Raw genomic sequence first — 22,366 nt, 5'->3', positions numbered from 1 at the left:
ATGCCCGGTTCGCTGCCGCTGTTACTGTGTGATCGAGAATCTTCTGGAGGGAAGGCCCCAAAATCCCCGGCTTTGCCTGCTGCTGGCAACCGAGACTGAGGTCGAAGCGTTCGGATAGAGACGGTGCTCGGTACCTGGTGTCGGAGGGCTGATCAGAGCTCAAAGTTTTCAGACGACTCAGAGTCGGACTGTGGTCGGGCATGGCAGGGAGAGTTTTCTTCCTTCTCCCGTCTGCGTGAGATGTGGGACTTTCCAGAGACTTTGAACTTTTTTACTGTGCCATGGCCTGTTCTTCATCAAGTTATGGTATTGTTGCACTGTTGTAACTATATGTTATAATTATGTGGTTTTTGTTAGTTTTTCAGTCTTGGTCTGTCCTGCGTTTCTGTGATATCACACCGGAGGAATATTGTATCATTTCTTAATGCATGCATTACTAAATGACAATAAAGGTGGACTGCGTGTCCTCATAATCTAATCTAAAAAAAACCAGAGAAAACCCACACACACGATGGAAGAAAGTACAAACTTTCCTACAGAGGGTGCCAGAATGGTACTCTGAACTCCGATGCTCCAAGCAGTAACCCTAATGCACTAACCGCTATCCTACCATGGTGCTCCTGTTCTGTGTTCTGTCTGAGGGAGTCCTCCCTCCTGTGCTCAAGTCTCGGGGACGACTCCAACTCTGATGGGTGTTGGGTTTGCAGAAGCAGACGCAGTGCGGGCCGTACTTAACTTTCATTCTCGAGAAGGTGCGCCTTGCTGGCGGGACGGGCATACATTGCCTCTCCCTCTTGGCCCTCAGGAGCGTTGGACAGCTGGTTGAATGTCACCCAGTTTATGCTGCCGTGGAATATTTAAGGTTGTTTAATGTTACTTCCAGTACACATGTGTGAAAGAGAATGAAATAATCATTAGATCCAATGCAGCACAAAACAACACAATAAGGTAAAGGAGATGATAGTATTCATAGTCATAGTCATACTTTATTGATCCCGGGGGAAATTGGTTTTCATTACAGTTGCACCATAAATAATAAATAGTGATAAAACCATTAATAGTTAAATAGTGATATGTAAATTATGCCAGTAAATTATGAAATAAGTCCAGAACCAGCCTATTGGCTCAGGGTGTCTGACCCTCCAAGGGAGGAGTTGTAAAGTTTGATGGCCACAGGCAGGAATGACTTCCTATGACGCTCAGTGTTGCATCTTGGTGGAATGAGTCTCTGGCTGAATGTACTCCTGTGCCCACCCAGTACATTATGTAGTGGATGGGAGACATTGTCCAAGATGGCACGCAACTTGGACAGCATCCCCTTTTCAGACACCACCGTCAGAGAGTCCAGTTCCATCCCCACAACATCACTGGCCTTACGAATGAGTTTATTGATTCCATTGGTGTCTGCTACCCTCAGCCTGCTGCCCCAGCGCACAACAGTAAACATGATCGCACTGGCCACCACAGACTCATAGAACATCCTCAGCATCGTTCGGCAGATGTTAAAGGACCTCAGTCTCCTCAGGAAACAGAGACGGCATAATAAAAAACATAATATTATTATTATGATTATGAGGACACACAGTCCCCTTTTATTGTCATTTAGTAATGCATGCATTAAGAGATGATAAAAATGTTTTTCCAGAATGATATCACAAAAACACATGACAAACCGACTTAAAAACTAACAAAAACCACATAATTATAGCATATAGTTACAACAGTGCAAAACAATACCGTAATTTGATAAAGAACAGACCATGGCACAGTAAAAGTCTCAAAGTCTCTCGAAAGTCCCATCATCTCACGCAGACGGTGAACCCCCAGCACCGCCAACTTGCCGATGCAGCATCCCGGAAGCATCCGACCACAGTCCGACTCCAAGTCTGTCCGAAAACTCCGAGCCTCCGACCAGCTCTCCGACACCGAGCACCGAGCACTATCTCTGTTGAGCGTTTTGACCCCGGCCCTTGCAACAGGCGATACGCAAAGCCGAGGATTTGGGGCCTTCGTCTCCGGAGATTCTCGATTGCACAGTAGCAGCAGCAGCGAAGCAGGCATTTCAGAAGTTTCTCCAGATGTTCCTCTGCACTTTCATGGCTGTCCCCATCAAATCAGGATTGATACATGGCACCCCAGTTACACATATCGATATTCATTCGGAACAGCCGCGTGTGTTGCGTTGCGCCACCATCTTCTCCTCCCTCCTTTTTCTTGATAAATATCAACACAGCAGATACTTATGCATATAGATTGATTGTATGTCCATATAGATTGATTGTGTGTCCATAAAGTGACACTAGGCACAGGAGTGTCTGTACATAAGGTGACTGACAGGAAATTATAAAGTAGTGGTTGTTGAGGAGGTGAGGAGGTGGATTATTGGGTGGAGGTGTTGCTTGGGGTAAGTAACTGCTTTTGAGTCTGGTGGTCCTGATGTGGATGCTGTGTAGCTTCCTCCCTGATGGGAGTGGGACAAACGGTCCATGAGCAGGGTAGGGGGGCTTCCATGATGTTACTGATCTACATCAACGAGGAAGGGAAGGGATGGTCAGACGGTGGATTCAGCTCCCAGCACAAAGCCAGAAGGTGTTGCTTGAGGACTGTTACAGTGTTCCACTTCCAACATCCCTTCCAACTGACAGTCAGATGGTCCGTGCACTGCCTGCCTGGTGATTGTAGACATTTCCATGTCTTGTCAACAAATTTCATGACATGCACTCAATGGCCACTTTATTGGGTACAGGAGTGGAAGCTGCTGTGGTCTTCTGCTGCTCTAGCTCATCCACTTCAAGGTTTGACATATTGTACATTCAGAGATGCTCTTTTGCACACCACTGTTGTAACTCATGGTTATTTAGGTTACTGTTACCTTCCCGACAGCTTGGCCCACAAAACTTCCACCAGCTGGACTTTTTTTGTTTATCTGTAAACTCTAGAGACTGTTGTACGTGCTAATCCCAGGAGATCAGCAGTTTCTGATCTACTCAAACCACCCCATCTGGCACCAACAAACATTCCATAGTCAAAGGCACTTAGTTCACATTTCATCAACTGAACCTCATCTGCATGCATTGTGTTGCTGCCACATGATTGGCTGACCAGATACTTACTTTAACGAGATGTACAGGTAATACCTAATGAAATGACCACTGACTGTATGTCAGTGATAGTAAACTTTTTCTTAGTGTAATGTCAGCCCTTTCCTTCCAGAACTGCCTGGTAAAGTGCGAGGAGAAGTCCTACATTGCCGTGGTGGGAGACTTTGGGCTTTCTGAGAAGATTCCAAACTACAGGTGAGTGAAAATTTTACCACTTAAAGAGCCTATATTTCTATCATACTATGCAAAGGTCTAGGCACATATGTATCTAGCTAGGTTGGCTCAGACTTTTGCATGGTACTATATTGTCAACATGGAGTGGAGAGAGAGTTTGTAAATCTAGCAGGAGCAAAATATGTTTGGAATGGTGAAGGGTGGAGAACTGTGGGAGGGGTCTGGGACAGATGGAAGAAAAGGAGTACCACGGTTGGGGGGGCGATGGCGTGTATGCAGACACACCCAGTCCTGAGACACCAGGATGAGAATCATTTGATTCCAAACAATGGGTTTATGATTATTACGGAATGTCTCTCTGGTGCTTCCCGCTCTCTCCCCTCTCCATCCCCCTTTTCCCAACCACGATTCCCCTCTCCCTGCCCCTTTTCCACTCTCAGTCCACAATCAGGACCCATATCCGAATCAGGTTTATCATCCTTCATATAATTCTCTGGACTCTGGGCAGCTTCCAGCGGATTGAAAGACAGCGAATGTCGCGGCGCTGTTCAAAAAAGGATGCAGGCAAAAGGCAGGTACCTATAGGCCAGTTGGTTTAACATCTGTAGTTTGGAAAGTGCTTGAAGCTGTCTTTAAAGAAGAAATAGCGAGACATCTGGAAAGAACTGGATCCACCAGGCAGTCACAGCATGGATTCATCAAAGTCGGGTCCTGTTTGTTAAACTTACTGGAGTTCTTAGAGGATATAATGAGCACAGTGGATAGAGGGGAACAGATAAACATTATTTACTTGGATTTCCAGAAGGTGTTCAATAAGGTGCCACATAAAAGGCTTATCCACAAGATAAGGATGCATAGAGTTGGGGTGATGTATTAGCATGGATAGAGGATTGGTTAACTAATGGAAAGCAGAGAGTTGGGATACATGGGTGTTACTCTGGTTGGCAATCAGTGGAGAGCGGTGTGCGGCAGGGGTCGGTGCTAAGTTTGCTGATGACACTAAGTTGAGTGGAAAAGTAAATTGTGCAGAGGATGCGGAGAGTCTGCAGAAAGACATAGCTCGGTTAAGTGAGTGGGCAAGGATCTGGCAGATGGAGTTCAATGTTGGTAGATATGAGGTCATCCACTTTGGAAGAGAAAATGGAAGATCAGATTATTATTTTAAGGTAATAAAACTGCAGCGTGCTGCTGTGCAGAGGGAATTGGGAGTGCTTGTGCATGAATCACAGAAGGTTGGTTTGCAGGTGCAGCAGGCTATCAAGAAGGCAAACAGAATGTTGGCCTTCATTGCTAGAGGGATTGAATTCAAGAGCAGGGAGGTCATGCTGCAACTATACAGGGTACTGGTGAGGCCGCACCTGGAGTACTGTGTGCAGTTCTGGTCTCCTTACTTGAAGAAGGATATATTGGCTTTGGAGGCAGTGCAGAGGGGGTTCACCAGGTTGATTCCAGAGATGAGGGGGTTGGACTATGAGGAGAGATTGAGTTGCCTGGGACTGTACTCACTGGAATTCAGAAGACTGAGCGGAGATCTTATAGAAAGATATAAAATTATGAAAGGGAGAGATTAGATAGAGGCAGGAAAATAATTTCCACTGGTCGGTGAGACTATAACTAAGGGGCATAGCCTAAAGATTTGAGGGAGTAAAATTAGGACAGAGATGAGCTTTTCCCAAAGAGTGGTGAATCTGTGGAACTCTCTGCCCATTGAAACAGTGGAGGCTACCTCAGTAAAGATATTTAAGACAAGGTTGGGTAGATTTTTGCATATTGGGGAATTAAGGGTTATGGGGAAAAGGCAGGTAGGTGGAGATGAGTCCATGGTCAGATCAGCCATGATCTTATTGAATGTGGAGCAGGCTCGACGGGCCAGATGGCTACTCCTGCTCCTGTTTCTTATGCTGTTATGTCATGAAATTTGTTTTCTTGTGGCAGCGGTACAGTGCAATACATAAACTTAATGCAGTACTGTGCAGAAGTCTTAGTTACCCTCACTATATACAGGTGCCCAATACTTTTTCACAGTACTCCATATAATTTTTGTCTTTACTTCTGATCTTTACTTTTGTTTCATATTTTTATCACTATTTTGATTTATCTTCACGATCTATGTAAAGCACTTTGAGCCTGCATCTTAATGTATGAAAGGTGCTATGTAAATAAAATAGAAGGATAGGGAAAGGAAGAGGAGGGCAGTTGTGATAGGGGACTCAATAGTTAGGGGGTCAGATAGGCGATTCTGTGGATGCAGTCCAGAGACCCGGATGGTAGTGTGCCTCCCTGGTGCCAGGGTCCGGGATATTTCTGATCGTGTCCAAGATATCCTGAAGTGGGAGGGTGAGGAGACAGAGGTCGTGGTACATATAGGTACCAATGACATAGGTAGGAAAAGGGAAGAGGTCCTGAAAGGAGAATATAGGGAGCTAGGAAGGGAGTTGAGAAAAAGGACCGCAAAAGTAGTAATCTCGGGATTACTGCCTGTGCCACGCGACAGTGAGAGTAGGAATGCGATGAGGTGGAGGATAAATGCGTGGCTGAGGGATTGGAGCAGGAGGCAGGGATTCAAGTTTTTGGATCATTGGGACCTCTTTTGGCGCAGGCGTGACCTGTACAAAAAGGACGGGTTGCACTTGAATCCTAGGGGGACCAATATCCTGGCAGGGAGATTAGCGAGGGCTACTGGGGTGACTTTAAACTAGAATGGTTGGGGGGTGGGAATCAAATTAAAGAGGCTAGGCGTGAGGAGGTTAGTTCACAACAGGGGGATGGGAACCAGTGCAGAGAGACAGAGGGGTGTAAAGTGAGGGTAGAAGCAAAAAGTAGTAAGGAGAAAAGTAAAAGTGGCAGGCCGACAAATCCAGGGCAAGCATTAAGAAGGGCCACTTTTCAACATAATTGTATAAGGGCTAAGGGAGTTGTAAAAGAGCGCCTGAAGGCTTTGTGTGTCAATGCAAGGAGCATTCGTAATAAGGTGGATGAATTGAAAGTGCAGATTGTTATTAATGATTATGATATAGTTGGGATCACAGAGACATGGCTCCAGGGTGACCAAGGATGGGAGCTCAACATTCAGGGATATTCAATATTCAGGAGGGATAGACATGAAAGAAAAGGAGGTGGGGTGGCGTTGCTGGTTAAAGATGAGATTAACGCAATAGAAAGGAAGGACGTAAGCCGGGAAGATGTGGAATCGATATGGGTAGAGCTGCGTAACACTAAGGGGCAGAAAACGCTGGTGGGAGTTGTTTACAGGCCACCTAACAGTAGTAGTGAGGTCAGAGATGGTATTAAACAGGAAATTAGAAATGTGTGCAATAAAGGAACAGCAGTTATAATGGGTGACTTCAATTAACATGTAAATTGGGTGAACCAAATTGGTAAGGGTGCTGAGGAAGAGGATTTCTTGGAATGTATGCGGGATGGTTTTTTGAACCAACATGTCAAGGAACCGACTAGAGAGCAGGCTATTCTAGACTGGGTTTTGAGCAATGAGGAAGGGTTAATTAGCAATCTTGTTGTGAGAGGCCCCTTGGGTAAGAGTGACTATAATATGGTGGAATTCTTCATTAAGATGGAGAGTGACATAGTTAATTCAGAAACAAAGGTTCTGAACTTAAAGAGGGGTAACTTTGAAGGTATGAGACGTGAATTAGCTAAGATAGACTGGCAAATGACACTTAAAGGATTGACGGTGGATATGCAATGGCAAGCATTTAAAGATCGCATGGATGAACTACAACGATTGTTCATCCCAGTTTGGCCAAAGAATAAATCAAGGAAGGTAGTGCACCCGTGGCTGACAAGAGAAATTAGGGATAGTATCAATTCCAAAGAAGAAGCGTACAAATTAGCCAGAAAAAGTGGCTCACCTGAGGACTGGGAGAAATTCAGAGTTCAGCAGAGGAGGACAAAGGGCTTAATTAGGAAGGGGAAAAAAGATTATGAGAGAAAACTGGCAGGGAACATAAAAACTGACTGTAAAAGCTTTTATAGATATGTAAAAGGAAAAGACTGGTAAAGACAAATGTAGGTCCCCTACAGACAGAAACAGGTGAATTGATTATGGGGAGCAAGGACATGGCAGACCAATTGAATAATTACTTTGGTTCTGTCTTCACTAAGGAGGACCTAAATAATCTTCCAGAAATAGTAGGGGACAGAGGGTCCAGTGAGATGGAGGAACTGAGCGAAATACATGTTAGTAGGGAAGTGGTGTTAGGTAAATTGAAGGGATTAAAGGCAGATAAATCCCCAGGGCCAGATGGTCTGCATCCCAGAGTGCTTAAGGAAGTAGCCCAAGAAATAGTGGATGCATTAGTGATAATTTTTCAAAACTTGTTAGATTCTGGACTAGTTCCTGAGGATTGGAGAGTGGCTAATGTAACCCCTCTTTTTAAAAAAGGAGGGAGAGAGAAACCGGGGAATTATAGACCGGTTAGCCTAACGTCGGTAGTGGGGAAACTGCTGGAGTCAGTTATCAAAGATGTGATAACAGCACATTTGGAAAGCGGTGAAATCATCGGACAAAGTCAGCATGGATTTGTGAAAGGAAAATCATGTCTGACGAATCTCATAGAATTTTTTGAGGATGTAACTAGTAGAGTGGATAGGGGAGAACCAGTGGATGTGGTATACTTGGATTTTCAAAAGGCTTTTGACAAGGTCACAGGAGATTAGTGTGCAAACTTAAAGCACACGGTATTGGGGGTAAAGTATTGATGTGGATAGAGAATTGGTTAGCAGACAGGAAGCAAAGAGTGGGAATAAACGGGACCTTTTCAGAATGGCAGGCAGTGACTAGTGGGGTACCGCAAGGCTCAGTGCTGGGACCCCAGTTGTTTACAATATATATTAATGACTTGGATGAGGGAATTAAATGCAGCATCTCCAAGTCTGCGGATGACACGAAGCTGGGCGGCAGTGTTAGCTGTGAGGAGGATGCTAAGAGGATGCAGGGTGACTTGGATAGGTTGGGTGAGTGGGCAAGTTCATGGCAGATGCAATTTAATGTGGATAAATGTGAAGTTATCCACTTTGGTGGCAAAAGTAGGAAAACAGATTATTATCTGAATGGTGGCCGATTAGGAAAAGGGGAGGTGCAATGAGACCTGGGTGTCATTATACACCAGTCATTGAAAGTGGGCATGCAGGTACAGCAGGCGGTGAAAAAGGCGAATGGTATGCTGGCATTTATAGCGAGAGGATTCGAGTACAGGAGCAGGGAGGTACTACTGCAGTTGTACAAGGCCTTGGTGAGACCACACCTGGAGTATTGTGTGCAGTTTTGGTCCCCTAATCTGAGGAAAGACATCCTTGCCATAGAGGGAGTACAAAGAAAGTTCACCAGATTGATTCCTGGGATGGCAGGACTTTCATATGAAGAAAGACTGGATGAACTGGGCTTGTACTCGTTGGAATTTAGAAGACTGAGGGGGGATCTGATTGAAACGTATAAAATCCTAAAGGGATTGGACAGGCTAGATGCAGGAAGATTGTTCCCGATGTTGGGGAAGTTCAGAACGAGGGGTCACAGTTTGAGGATAAAGGGGAAACCTTTTAGGACTGAGATTAGGAAAAACTTCTTCACACAGAGAGTGGTGGATCTGTGGAATTCTCTGCCACAGGAAACAGTTGAGGCCAGTTCATTGGTTATATTTAAGAGGGAGTTAGATATGGCTCTTGTGGCTACGGGGATCGGGGGGTATGGAGGGAAGGCTGGTGCAGGGTTCTGAGTTGGATGATCAGCCATGATCATAATCAATGGCGGTGCAGGCTCGAAGGGCCAAATGGCCTACTCCTGCACCTATTTTCTATGTTTCTATGAAATTGTTATTGTTGTTATTTTCATTTCTGCTCAGCTCCATCTGGTAAAACCTGAGGTATGAGCATAGCCAATGACACTCATTTCTCAGTTGCTGGGAACTTTTGGACTATTCTCGTGGTGTTTAGGATTGTGGCTTTCTCAAGATTTACATAGATGTTGCTGTGAGGCCTAATTGTTTAATGCTATTGTGTGGTGACCTTGGGATGATACCATTTGTAGATATTACTATTGGGACAATGTATATTCCCTGTTCGTGTTAATGTTGTTGCTATAAATCCTTCAGTTCCTTCTCAGAATGCCTTGAAGTACTTCACAAATTTACAAGGCAGCCAGCTTCCAGACATCCCACCCTGCAAAAAGTCACTTCAGGGAGGTAGCACCACCAATTAACAGGAGACTCTCGGAGCCTCCGGGAGAGGTGGGAATGTCTGCAATAGAGTAGCTCCTTAGCAGCCAGCCAGCTAGTTTAAATAACGTTAGCTTTGCTAATGAACGAATGACACCTGTTAAAGTCACCTCAACATGTCTCTTACAGTCATTTGGGCAATAGAAAAGTCACTGTTGCAAACAGTGCAGCGAGCAACACTGTCGTTATTTTTGACCCCTATTAGGCAGGGGTACACTTTAGGGTAGTCTGGGGTGACGTACGTTTTATATTTTATTTTTTCGGAACACTCTGTCATGGCGGCACTCGCTCTCTCTCTCTCTCTCTCTCTCTCTCTCTCTCTCTCTCTCTCTCTCTCTCTCAAAAAAAAAATTGATTTCCATGATATTGTATATAATTTGCGGGCATCAGGGAGCCATTATTAATATGCGGGAGACTCCCGGAACATCCAGGAGAGGTGGGATGTCTGAGCTTCCAGTTCATGGAGGAACATTCTTGACTTACAACTAGGACTGTAGGATCTAATAAATCTCCCTGGGTGCTTCTGATGCCTCTGTTAAAGCTGACGCTTCCACAGTTCAGACAGCATCTGTGGAAGGAGGAACAGCTAACGAGAACAAGCATGTGACCAGGATTTGAGGACCTGAGTTACAGGGAAAGGTTGAATAGTTTAGGATTCTATTCCCAGGAGCGTAGGAGATTGAGGGGAGATTTGATAGAGGTACAGTGGTGCTAGGAAGTTTATGAACACTGTAGAATTTTCTGTTTCTGCATAAATATGACCTCGGGTGTGATCAGATCTTCACATAAGTCCTAAAGCTAGATAAAGAGAACCTAATTAAATAAATAACACAAAAATGATACTTGTTCATTTACTTATTGAGAAAAAAATGATCCAATATTACATGTAGTGTGTTTCTTGGAAGAATTGTGTGAACCTTGGGGTAATGCCTACTACAAAAGCTATTTGGAGTCGGGTGTTCCAGTCAATGAGATGAGATTGGAGGGGTGGGTTATAGAGGTGCCCTGCCCTATAAAAAAGGCACACAAGGTCGGGTTACTGACAGAGCCTGCTGTGCACCATACCTCAATCAAAACAACTTTTAAAGGACCTTACAAGAAGAATTGTAGAGATGCATGAAGCTGGAAAAGGCTACACAAGCATTTCTAAAGATCTGAGTGTTCGTCAGTCCACAGTAGGAGAAACTGCCTACGAATGGAGGAAACAGTACTGTTGCTACTCTCCCTAGGAGTGGACATCCTGCAAAGATCACAGCAAGAGCACAATGGGCAATGCTGAAGGAGGTGAAAAAGAACCCAAGGATAACAGCAAAATACCTGCAGAAATCTCTAGAACTTGCTGAAGACTCTGTTCATGTGTCAACTATAAGAAAAACACCGAACAAGAATGGTGTTCATGGAAGGACACCGCGGAGAAAACCACTGCTCTCTTAAAAAAAAACATTGCTCTATGTCTCAAGTTTGCAAAAGACCACCTGGATGTCCTACAACACTTCTGGGATAATGTTCTGTGGACAGATGAGACAAAAGTTTGGCAGAAATGCACATTGCTATGTTTGAAGGAAAAAATGGCATTGTACACTAACAGGGCATCTCAGTTTAGGGTTGCTTTGCTGCCTCAGGGCCGGGTCAGTTTGCAATCGTTGAGGGTAGTGCAGTGGATGTGATCTATACGGATATTAGTAAGGCATTTGACAAGGTTCCACATGGTAGGCTTATTCAGGAAGTCAGAAGGCATGGGATCCAGGGAAGTTTGGCCAGGTGGATTCAGAATTGGCTTGCCTGCAGAAGGCAGAGGGTCGTGGTGGAGGGAGTACATTCAGATTGGAGGATTGTGATTAATGGTGTCCGACAAGGATCTGTTCTGGGACCTCTACTTTTTGTGATATTTATTAATGACCTGGATGTGGGGGTAGAAGGGTGGGTTGGCAAGTTTGCAGACGACACAAAGGTTGGTGGTGTTGTAGATAGTGTAGAGGATTGTCAAAGATTGCAGAGAGACATTGATAGGATGCAGAAGTGGGCTGAGAAGTGGCAGATGGAGTTCAACCCGGAGAAGTGTGAGGTGGTACGCTTTGGAAGGACAAACTCCAAGGCAGAGTACAAAGTAAATGGCAGGATACTTGGTAGTGTGGAGGAGCAGAGGGATCTGAGGGTACATGTCCGCAGATCCCTGAAAGTTGCCTCACAAGTAGATAGGGTAGTTAAGAAAGCTTATGGGGTGTTAGCTTTCATAAGTCGAGGGATAGAGTTTAAGAGTCGCGATGTAATGATGCAGCTCTATAAAACTCTGGTTAGGCCATACTTGGAGTACTGTGTCCAGTTCTGGTCGCCTCACTATAGGAAGGATGTGGAAGCATTGGAAAGGGTACAGGGGAGATTTACCAGGATGCTGCCTGGTTTAGAGAGTATGCATTATGATCAGAGATTAAGCGAGCTAGGGCTTTACTCTTTGGAGAGGAGGAGGATGAGAGGGGACATGATGGAGGTGTACAAGGTAATAACAGGAATAGATAGAGTGGATATCCAGCGCCTCTTCCCCAGGGCACCACTGCTCAATACAAGAGGACATGGCTTTAAGGTAAGTGGTGGGAATTTCAAGGGGGATATTAGAGGAAGGTTTTTTATTCAGAGGGTGGTTGGTGCGTGGAATGCACTGCCTGAGTCAGTGGTGGAGGCAGATACACTAGTGAAGTTTAAGAGACTACTAGACAGGTATATGGAGGAATTTAAGGTGGGGGGATATATGGGAGGTGGGGTTTGAGGGTCGGCACAACATTGTGGGCCAAAGGGCCTGTACTGCGCTGTACTGTTCTATGTTCTATGGAACAATGAATTCAAAATTGTATCAAGACATTTTACCGGAGAATGTCAGGGTAGCAGTCTGTCATCTGAAGCTGAATAGAATTTGAATAAAACAACAAGACAATGATCCAAAAGACAAGAGTAAATTGACAACAGAATGGTTTAAGGAAAAGAAAATTCATCTTTGGAATGCCCAAGTCAAAGTCCTGACCTTAGTCCTATAGAATTGTCGTGGCAGGACCTGAAGCAAGCAGTTCATGCAGGGAAGCCACCAACGTCCCAGAGTTGAAGCAGTTTGGTAAGGAGGAATGGCTGAAAATTCCTCCAAGCCGATGTGCAGGAGTGATCAGCAATTACCGGAAATGTTTGGTTGAAGTTATTGCCGTACAAGGTGGTCAAGCCGGTTACCAAAAGCAAAGGTTCACATACATTTTCCAACAAATAGATGTAATATTGGATCATTTTTATTCAATAAATAAATGAACAAGTATACGTCATGACACTGCCAGGTGATGTTTTAATGTTTTGGAATTACAAAACATAACAAGAGTTTTTCACTCAAGGGTGGTGCAAGTGTGGGGCAAGCTGCCAACAGAAGTGATGGATGTGGGTTTCATTTCAACATTTATGAGAAATGCGGGTAAGTACATGGATGGGAGGGATATGGAGGGTTACGGTCCGGGTGCAGGTCAATCAGGCTAGGTAGAATAATAGTTTGGCCTGGACTAAATGGGCTGAAGGACCTGTTTGTTTGCTGCAGTGCCCTGTGATTCTGTGTTTCAGGTCAAAGATCCTTTGTCAGGACTGGGAGAGAGATAGTTGTTGAGAAGATGGTGGAAAGGATAAAGTTTCAGCAGGATCAGTCAAGGGATTACGTAAGATTTGCAGACTGAGCCAATGTTTAATGGCTCCTCCCTAGTTTCTCTTGAGAAGGTGGAGATGAGCTGTTTTAGGAATTGAATTGTAGAGCACTACAGCATGGAAACAGGACTTTTGGTCCATCTCTTCAGTGCTTGCCTGGTCTTCTGCCTCATCTCAGCTAGCTATATCCGTAGCCCACCATACCTCTCCCGTCCATGTACCCATCTAAACTTCCCTTAAAGGTTACGCCTCAACTTGAACCTGAACGCAGATGGTGGGTTGGGAAGGTGCTCGTGGAGGTGATGTGTTGGGAAGGTGCTGGTCGAGGTGGTGGGTCAGGAAAATACTGGTAGAGATGGTGGGTCGGGAAGGTGCTGGTAGAGGTTGTGGGTTGGGAAGGTGCTGGTAGAGATGTTGGGTCGGGAAGGTGCTGGTGGAGATGGTGGGTTGGGAAGGTGCTGGTGGAGATGATGGATTGGGAAGGTGCTGGTAGAGATGGGTTGGGAAGGTGTTGGTGGAGATGGTGGATTGGGAAGGTGCTGGTGGAGATGGTGGATTGGGAAGGTGCTGGTGGAGATGGTGGGTCGGGAAGGTGCTGGTAGCAGTGGTGGGTCGGGAAGGTGCTGGTAGAGATGGTGGGTTGGGAAGCTGCTGGTGGAGATGGTGGGTCGGGAAGGTGCTGGTGGAGATGGTGGTTGGGAAGGTGCTGGTGGTGATGGTGGGTGGGAAGTTGCTGGTAGAGATGGTGGTTGGGAAGGTGCTGGTGGTGATGGTGGGTTGGGAAGGTGCTGGTAGAAATGGTGGGTTGGGAAGGTGCTGGTGGAGGTGGTGGGTCGGGAAGCTGCTGGTGGAGATGGTGGGTCGGGAAGGTGTTGGTGGAGATGGTGGGTTGGGAAGTTGCTGGTGGAGGTGGTGGGTTGGGAAGTTGCTGGTAGAGATGGTGGGTTGGGAAGTTGCTGGTAGAGATGGTGGGTCGGGAAGGTGCTGGTGGAGATGGTGGGTTGGGAAGGTGCTGGTAGAGATGGGTTGGGAAGGTGTTGGTAGAGATGGTGGATTGGGAAGGTGCTGGTGGAGATGGTGGATTGGGAAGGTGCTGGTGGAGATGGTGGATTGGGAAGGTGCTATCTGAGGAATCTCACTGAGTTATTGCAGTACAAACTGCTGCGACTGTGTATTGTGGTGGTGGGATGAAGGAACGGTCATGGATGGGGTGCCTGTCAAGCAGGCTGCTGCGTCCTGTTTGATGTCGAGCTTGCTGAAACTGCACTCACATTCAGATTGAGAGTCAAATTTCTTTATCACCTCCATCAAAGTATATAGTGAAGTGCATAGTTTGCATTAACAACCAACAAGTTGCATCATGCTCCTGGCACGAGCACAGCGTTCCCGCGGCCTACTAGACCTGACCCATACATATGGATCACGTGAAGGCAGGAGGGATGAGTTAGGTTGGTGCCTTGGTCGGCATAAACATTGTGGGCTGAAGGGCCTGTTCCTGTGCTGTGCTGTCCGATGTCCTTCAGATTCAGAATCAGATTAATTTATTTATCACGTGTACATTGCAACACGCAGTGATCTGTGTCATTTGTGTTAACAACCAACACAACCTGAGGATGGGGTGCTGGGGGCAGCCCGTAAACGTCGCCTCACATTTCAGCGCCAAGGTAGCGTGCCCACGATTCTCAGTGGGACAACGCAGACGACAACAAGAGCAACAACAACAGCCAGGCAAGCCCCTTTCCCACCCACTCACACAGACAGGCCTCAACCCAGGCAAGTTGTTAGTCCATCACATTGACTCTTCCCAATTCTGACAGATGCACCGTAGAAAGCATCCTGTCTGGATGCATCACTGTTCGGGATGACAACTGCACTGCCCCGACCACAGAAACTGCAGAGGGTTGCAGACTCAGATCAGCAGTTCATGGATAACCGCCTCTCCTCCATGGACTCTGTCTACACTTCTTGCTACTCTGGTAAAGCAGCTCAGCATGATCAGAGACCACCACCCCCCTGTCACCGACAGTCTCTCCTCTCCTCCCATCCCATCAGAGACCCCCAACTGTCACCGACAGTCTCTCCTCTCCCCCCATTAGAGACCCCCCTGTCACCGACAGTCCCTCCCCCATCAGAGACCCCCCACATCACCGACAAGCTCTCCCCCCCATCAGACCACCCTGTCAACGACAGTCTCTCCTCTCCCCCCATCAGAGACACCCCCTGTCACCGACAGTCTCTCCCCCCATCAGACCCCCCCATCAACGACAGTCTCTCCCCCCATCAGAGACCCCCCTGTCATTGACAGTCCCTCCCCCCATCAGAGACCCCCCCCGTCACCGACAAGCTCTCCCCCCCATCAGACCACCCTGTCAACGACAGTCTCTCCTCCCATCAGACCCCCCCATCACCGACAGTCTCTCCCCCCATCAGACCTCCCCCCCCATCACCGACAGTCTCTCCCCCCATCAGACCTCCCCATCAGACAGAAGGTACAAAAGCCTGAGATTACATTCCTTCAGGCTCGAGTATGGCTTCTACACGGGTGTTCTAAGACTTTAGAACAATTCCCTGTTATGGTAAGATAGGCTCTTGACCTCCAAACTACCTTGTTAAGATTTGCACCCAATTGCCGACCTCTACTGCACGTTCTCTGTAGATATCAAGCTTCATTTTGATTTTGAGATACAGCATGGTAACAAGGAGCCCATGTCACGTTGTGACCAGTTAACCTTCCAACCAGTATGCCTCTGGGATGTGTGAGGAAACCAGAGCACCTGGAGGCAGGCCACGTGAAATCAGGGAGAGCATACACGGTCCTTACAGGCAGTGGCAAGAGCTGAACCTGGGTCACTGGTGCTCAAAGGCTTTGTGCTAACCGCTACATTACCGTGCTGCCCCCTCTGCATTCTGTTACTGACTTACCCCTGTTCTGCCTTAATGCACTGGTGAAATCAGTTGTGTTTGAGTACTGTGGTGTACAAGACAAATACCTTAGTACATGTGATAGTAATAGACTAATTTACCATCTGGGTCAGCATGGATGAGTTGGGCTGAAGGGCCTGTTTCTGTGCTGTGTGTCTCTATAGCTCTATGAATAGAAACCAGTCAACTCTTCCGCTCTCTTTTCCTTATCTGGAGTGAGCCGGAAGTCGGACAGTTTCTTATGTGCCCTCACAATTGTGAGCTTATCTGTGGCAAGCATCTTGTTAAAATGTATGAAATTTTTTTTTTAACTTTTGAGGAAGGAATGTAGCCACAGATAGTGCCACTCAACAGGACTGAAAGAGATTAGCTTTATTTGTCACATGTAGGTCGGAAGGACAGATGATTATCTGACTGGTGAAGGATTAGGATGGGGGAGGTGCATCGAAGACCTGGTCTCCTTGCGTACCAGTCGTTGGGAGCAAGTATGCAGGTGCAGCAGTAAGTTAGGAAGGCTACTGGTATGATGACCTTCATTGCACGGGGAATTCAGTACTGGTGTAAGGAAGTCCAGCTGCCACTTCCCAAACACCCGATTGAAGATTAATTCAAGATTCAAGATTGTTTATTGTCATTATTCAGTACAGCAACGTTAATGAGAATGAAATGATTGCTACTCTGGATCTAATGCAGCATAAACAAGCGTAATTAGCATGAAAACTCAATAGATATAAATATAAAAGCAATCCTATAAAACACTATGTACAAGTAACTGCTGTGTGCATAAACTGCTTAAGTGCATATAAAGGCATCCATTAGTCTTGCGAGACCATGGATCTGCGCCTGGAAAGTCTTCGCTCTCCAGGGCGCAGGCCTGTGCAAGGTTGTATGGAAGACCAGCAGTTGCCCATGCTGCAAGTCTCCCCTCTCCATGACACCAATGTTGTCCAAGGGAAGGGCACTAGGACCCATACAGCTTGGCACCAGTGTCGTCGCAGAGCAACGTGTGATTAAGTGCCTTGCTCAAGGACACAACATGTTGCCTCGGCTGGGGCTCGAACTCACGACCTTCAGGTTGCTAGTCCAATGCCTTAACCACTTGGCCACGTGCCCACAAAGTGCATATAAAGATGAGAAGATCTGCAGATGCTGGAAATTCAAAGCAGCACACACAAAATGCTGGAAGAACTCAGCAGGTCAGGCAGCATCTCTGGGAAAGAGTAAACCCTCGATGTTTCGGGTCGAGACTCTTCACCTGGACTCTTTTTCTGATGAAAGGTCTTGGCCCAAAACATTGATTATATCCTCTTGCCAGAGACGCTGCCTGAGCTGCTGAGCTCCTGCAGCGTTCTGTGTGAGTTTATTACAAAGAGAGTGTTTCAGAGAGATGATGATAGAGTGAGTGGAGCCTCCCCCTCCCAGCCCTGGCGACCTGGGTTCTGTGCTCTCTGTGGACCTTGCACCATCTCCCTGTGACCATGTCTGTCCCGTTTCTGTGCTGTCGAGCTCCATCACTCCACAGCTCCATGGAACGCTGACAACCTGAGCCTTCATGGGGTTATGAAGATCCAGAGAATGGTGCGGACCTCAACAAATTGCCTCACGTGGCCAGATCAACAGTAGGACTGTCTATGGACCAGCTGGGCAGAGAAAACCAGAATCTGGTTTGTTATCACTGACGTATGCCCTGAATTTTGTTGTTTTGTGGCAGCAGTACAGTGCAATACATAAAAATTATATAAGTTACAGTAAGAATATATTTAAAAAAAGTGCAAAAACAGAGCAAAATCATGAGGTAGCATTCAATAGGTACATTTAATGTCAGAGAAATGTATACAATAGTCATCCTGAATTCTTTTTCTTCGCAAACATCCACTAAAACAGAGGAGTTTCCAAAGAATGAATGACAGTTAAACGTTACAAACCCAAAGCCCCCCCAGCTCCCCCCACCCTCGCACAAGCAACAACAAGGCAACAATCCCCCCTCCCCCGCCAGCAAAAAGGTATCAGCGCCCTCCACTGAGCACTCAACCGTGCGGCAAAGCATCGAGGTAGTGTTCATGTGTTCATGGACCATTCGGAAATCTGATGGTGGAGGCGAAGAAGCTGTTCTTGAATCATTGCGTGCGGCTCCTGTTACTCCTCCCTGATGGCAGTCATGAGAAGAGATTTCACTCTATCTTTATCTTTCGAGGGCACAGCCTGTATGCTGAGAGTCCCTCATGATGGATTCTGCCCTCCTGAGGCATCATCCGGTGGCCACAATAGAGCTGGCTGAGTCTACAACCCTCTCCTGGGCAGGAGAAACCAGCTGGTGTTGCTGGGGTTGAGAGATGAGTTCAGCCTCGGTGTATGGCAGGGGAACAGAGGAAGTGGGATAGACTGGGTTGGTAGGGAGGGTTGTCTGGATCAGAGCTGGGGGGTTAGGTAGGCGTTGACAAGTTGAAGGTTTCCATCGGGGAGGGAGGGTGGGGAATCATTCCCACTGCCTCGCAGAGCGCCCAGGGAATCTACACGATCACATCATCGTCATCACCATGCGCCGCGTCGTATGACGTGGGCGATCATTGTCTCATGACCATGATTGTTCTTGGCAAATTTTTCTACTGAACTGGCTTGCCATTGTCTTCTTCTGGGCGGTGTCTTTACAAGATGGGTGACCCTGACCAAGATCAATACTCTTCAGAGATTGTCTGCCTGGCATCAGTGATCACATAATCAGGACTTGATCTGCACCGGCTGCTCATATGACCATCCACCACCTGCTCCCTTGGTTCCTACCATGTGCCCCTGATCGGGGAGTAAGCAGAGACTACCCCTTGCCCAAGGGTGACCTACAGGCTAACGGAGGGAAGGAGTGCCCCCCAACACAAGCACCAAAAATCACCATGGAGTGTCTGAACCCAGCCTCCCTCCAGATCCCGGGAATGAAAGATTACCATACAAGGATGAGTGTTCGATGTCTTTGGGCCTGTGCTCACTGAAGATCAGAAGGATGAGGTGGATCTCATTGAAACCTACCAAAGGCCAAAGTCCAGAGCACAGCAACTGCGGTGACAGAAGCCTGAAGGTCGAAGGTCAAAAGATAGAGGCCCGAAGGAGTCACGAGGATCCCGGGTCACTGGGGCCAAAGGTCAATGCGTGTCCAGAAGTCAAGACCCTGAAAGTCAAACCCACGATCAGCAAGTTCAGGAGTGAAGCCTGAAGCTGGCGGGCCAATATCTGATATTCTACTGTAGGGCCAAGGATTGGAGGCCTCTGTGTGCGTGCGTGTGTGTGTGTGTGTGTGTGTGTGTAACTCTGTGTGTGTGTGAGTGTGTCTGTATGTGTGTGACAGAGTGTGTGTGCGCGCGCGTGTGTGTGTGCGCGTGTGTGTTGTGTGTGTGTTTGTGTGTCTGTGTCTTTGTGTGTGTCTGTGTTGTGTGTGTGTGTGTTTGTGTGTCTGTGTCTTTGTGTGTGTGTGTGTGAGTGTGTCTGTGTGTGTGTGACTGTGTGTGTGTGTCTGTGTGTGTGTGTGTGTGTGTGTGTGTCTGTATGTGTGTGACAGAGTGTGTGTGTGTGAGAGAGAGTGTCTGTATGTGTGTCTGTATCCATGCCTGTGTGTGTGTGTGACTCTGTGTCTGTGTGTGTGTGAGTGTGTCTGTATGTGTGTGACAGAGTGTGTGTGTGCGTGTGTGTGTGTCTGTGTCTTTTGTGTGTGTCTGTGTTGTGTGTGTGTGTTTGTCTGTGTCTGTGTCTTTGTGTGTGTGTGTCTGTGTGTGTGTGTGTGACTCTGTGTGTGTCTGTGTGTGTGTGAGAGTGTCTGTATGTGTGTCTGTATCCATGTCTGTGTGTGTGTGTGACTCTGTGTGTATGTGTGTGTGTGTGTGTGTGTGTGTGTGTGTGTGTGTGAGAGAGTGTGTCTGTATGTGTGTCTGTATCCATGTCTGTGTGTGTGTGTTGGGGGGGAGACGGGAAAGGAGTTTGACAATTGCTGCCATCTCATTTTGTTGTTGTTGCTGACTGTGTGCTGCTGAACATTGTGGGCATACGCCCACCCCCGTGCATCCTTGGGTAGGCTAATTGTTAACGCAAATGATGCATTTCACTGTTTTGATGGAGATGTGATAAATAAATCCGAATCTGATACAGAAGGCCTGGACGGAGTGAACATGAAGAGGGTGCTTCTGTCAGTGGGAGAGTCTAGCATCCGAGAGCACAGTCTCAATAAAGTGATGTCCCTGTACAGCTAACAGGAGGAGGGCTGCTTGTCAGCCGGAGGGGGTGAATTTATGGTATTTGTTCCCTCAAAGGGCTGTGGAGGCCAAATCACTGGGTGTGTGTATAGCAAAGATTGACAGGTTCCTGGTTGGTTAGGCTCTCAGTTAATGGTAGGTGCCCAGGCATAAAAAAGGCTGGGAGCCCCTGGGTTAGGGGTTTCAGGATTACGGAGAGAACGGGATTGGGAAAAAAAAAAAGATCAGCCATGATTGTGTGCAGTGAATGGCCTATTCCTGCTCCTACATCTTGTGGTCTTTTGCTAATGGATTGGCCAAGTCTTGGGAAATTGTCATGGCAACAGTTCTACCTAAATCTGGAGGGTGCTGCTGAATGTGTTGGTAAAATTTCTTTTCCTTTCTTAAAACACCACAAGTACTGCCCTGTCCGCATTTTCCACACCACCCAGCAGTCGGGATGTGAATCTGGGACGTTCGGTTACAGCTGCGTAAGACATTGATAGGACCACATTTGGAGCGCTGTGTGGAGTTCCGGTCTCCCCGCTATAAGAAGGGTGCAAAAAGATTGAATCAAGAGATTCTGGAGATGTTGGAAATCTAGAGCAATACACACAAAATGCTGGAGGAACTCAGCAGGTCTGGCAGCATCTGTGGAGGAGAATCAACAGTAACCGATTTCTCCCGGTGAGTGCACGGGTTTCCTCCGGGTGCTCCAGTTCCCTCCCACAGAGCAAAGGCGTACCAGTTGGTAGGTTGATTGGTCATTGTAAGTTGTCCTGTGATTAGACTGGGGTTAAATCAGGGGATGGCTCGGCTCGGAGAGCCAGAGGGGCCTGTCCCCCACTGTATCGCTAAATAAATAAATCAGGTGCAGCAGGATACGCGCCAAATGCGGGCGAGTGTGACCGGCTCGGTTAGGCAGCAGTTGGCCCAAGGGGCCGACTTCCATGTCGTTTAGCTCTAACAACCTCTGACTGGATATACTCTCCCAAAGGCAAATTTGTAAGAACGCAGTGGAGGTATGGCCGAGATAGCGTTTACAAGGTGCTGGGAGCCAGCCTTTCCGAACGATTCTCCCTGCATTAACTTCCTACTGAGTGACAGACTGTTTGTGTCGAAGCATCGGCGGGCGCTGGCATTCGGTATCAGCTGATGCGGACAGGCTCTCTGTCCTTTAGCACAGGCTGATGATGGATGGTCTTTGTACACGGTTGGTGCTGCAGCGGGAGTAACTGCGACCTCCCAACACCCCAGCCTTTCAACATCCCCCAGCATCCTCCTACCACCAGGAGGTGTTGCTAGGCGATGGCCATCTGTGGGAGACAGGAAGCAGATGTACTCTCTGCCGGTTCTCTGTAAAGGAGTGCCTCTAAGCTCAGGAGACCCAGGTTCGCTCCTGGCCTCTGGTTCTATCTCCGTGAATATTCTTAATATAGTCATAGAACACTACAGCACAGAAACAGTCCCTTCTACCCATCTAGTCCATGCTGAACTAGTATTCTGCTTACTCACATCGACACACATCTGAACCATAACCCTCCCTCCCCTCCAAACTTCCCTGAAATGTTGCAGTCGAACCCACATGTTCCACTTCCACACTGGCACCACCCTCTGAGTGAACAAGTTCCCCCTCAGGTTCCCCTTAAACATTTCACACTTTCACCCTTAAACCATGACCTCTAGATCCAGTCTCACCCAACCTCAGTGGAAAAAGCCTGTTTGCGTTTACCCCATCTATACCCTCGTAATTTTGTATACCTCTTATCAAATCTCCCCTCATTCTCCTACGCTCCAGGGAATAAAGTCGAGCCAGTATTTGAATGTTGTGGGTGTATTTTACCCAGATTATGATTATCCCATCCAAATTAATCCCCATTTTATCCCAAACAATTCAATTGTTTTTCTAATCACAAACAAGAGAAAATCTGCAGATGCTGGAAATCCAAGCAACACACACAAATTGCTGGAGGGACCCACCAGGCCAGACTGCATCTAACAGAAAAGGGTACAGTCAAAGTTTCAGGGGAGACCCTTTAGCACATCTGACCTGACAAAT

The 22,366-nt window shown here is 47.0% G+C and overlaps 1 protein-coding gene across 1 annotated transcript in view; it reads left to right on the top strand.

Annotated features, from left to right (window-relative positions):
• LOC140197521 (dual specificity testis-specific protein kinase 2-like) overlaps positions 1-22,366 on the top strand; it is a 134,112-nt gene that overhangs the window by 67,161 nt on the left and 44,585 nt on the right. Inside the window, exon 5 of the mRNA XM_072257555.1 lies at positions 3,214-3,296. Coding sequence (XP_072113656.1) covers positions 3,214-3,296 — 83 coding nt within the window. The remainder of the gene's footprint in view (positions 1-3,213; positions 3,297-22,366) is intronic.

The sequence above is a fragment of the Mobula birostris genome, chromosome 5 (assembly GCF_030028105.1).
Source record: "Mobula birostris isolate sMobBir1 chromosome 5, sMobBir1.hap1, whole genome shotgun sequence".
NCBI lineage: Eukaryota > Metazoa > Chordata > Chondrichthyes > Myliobatiformes > Myliobatidae > Mobula > Mobula birostris.
This window is presented reverse-complemented; position numbering and strand designations above follow the sequence as displayed.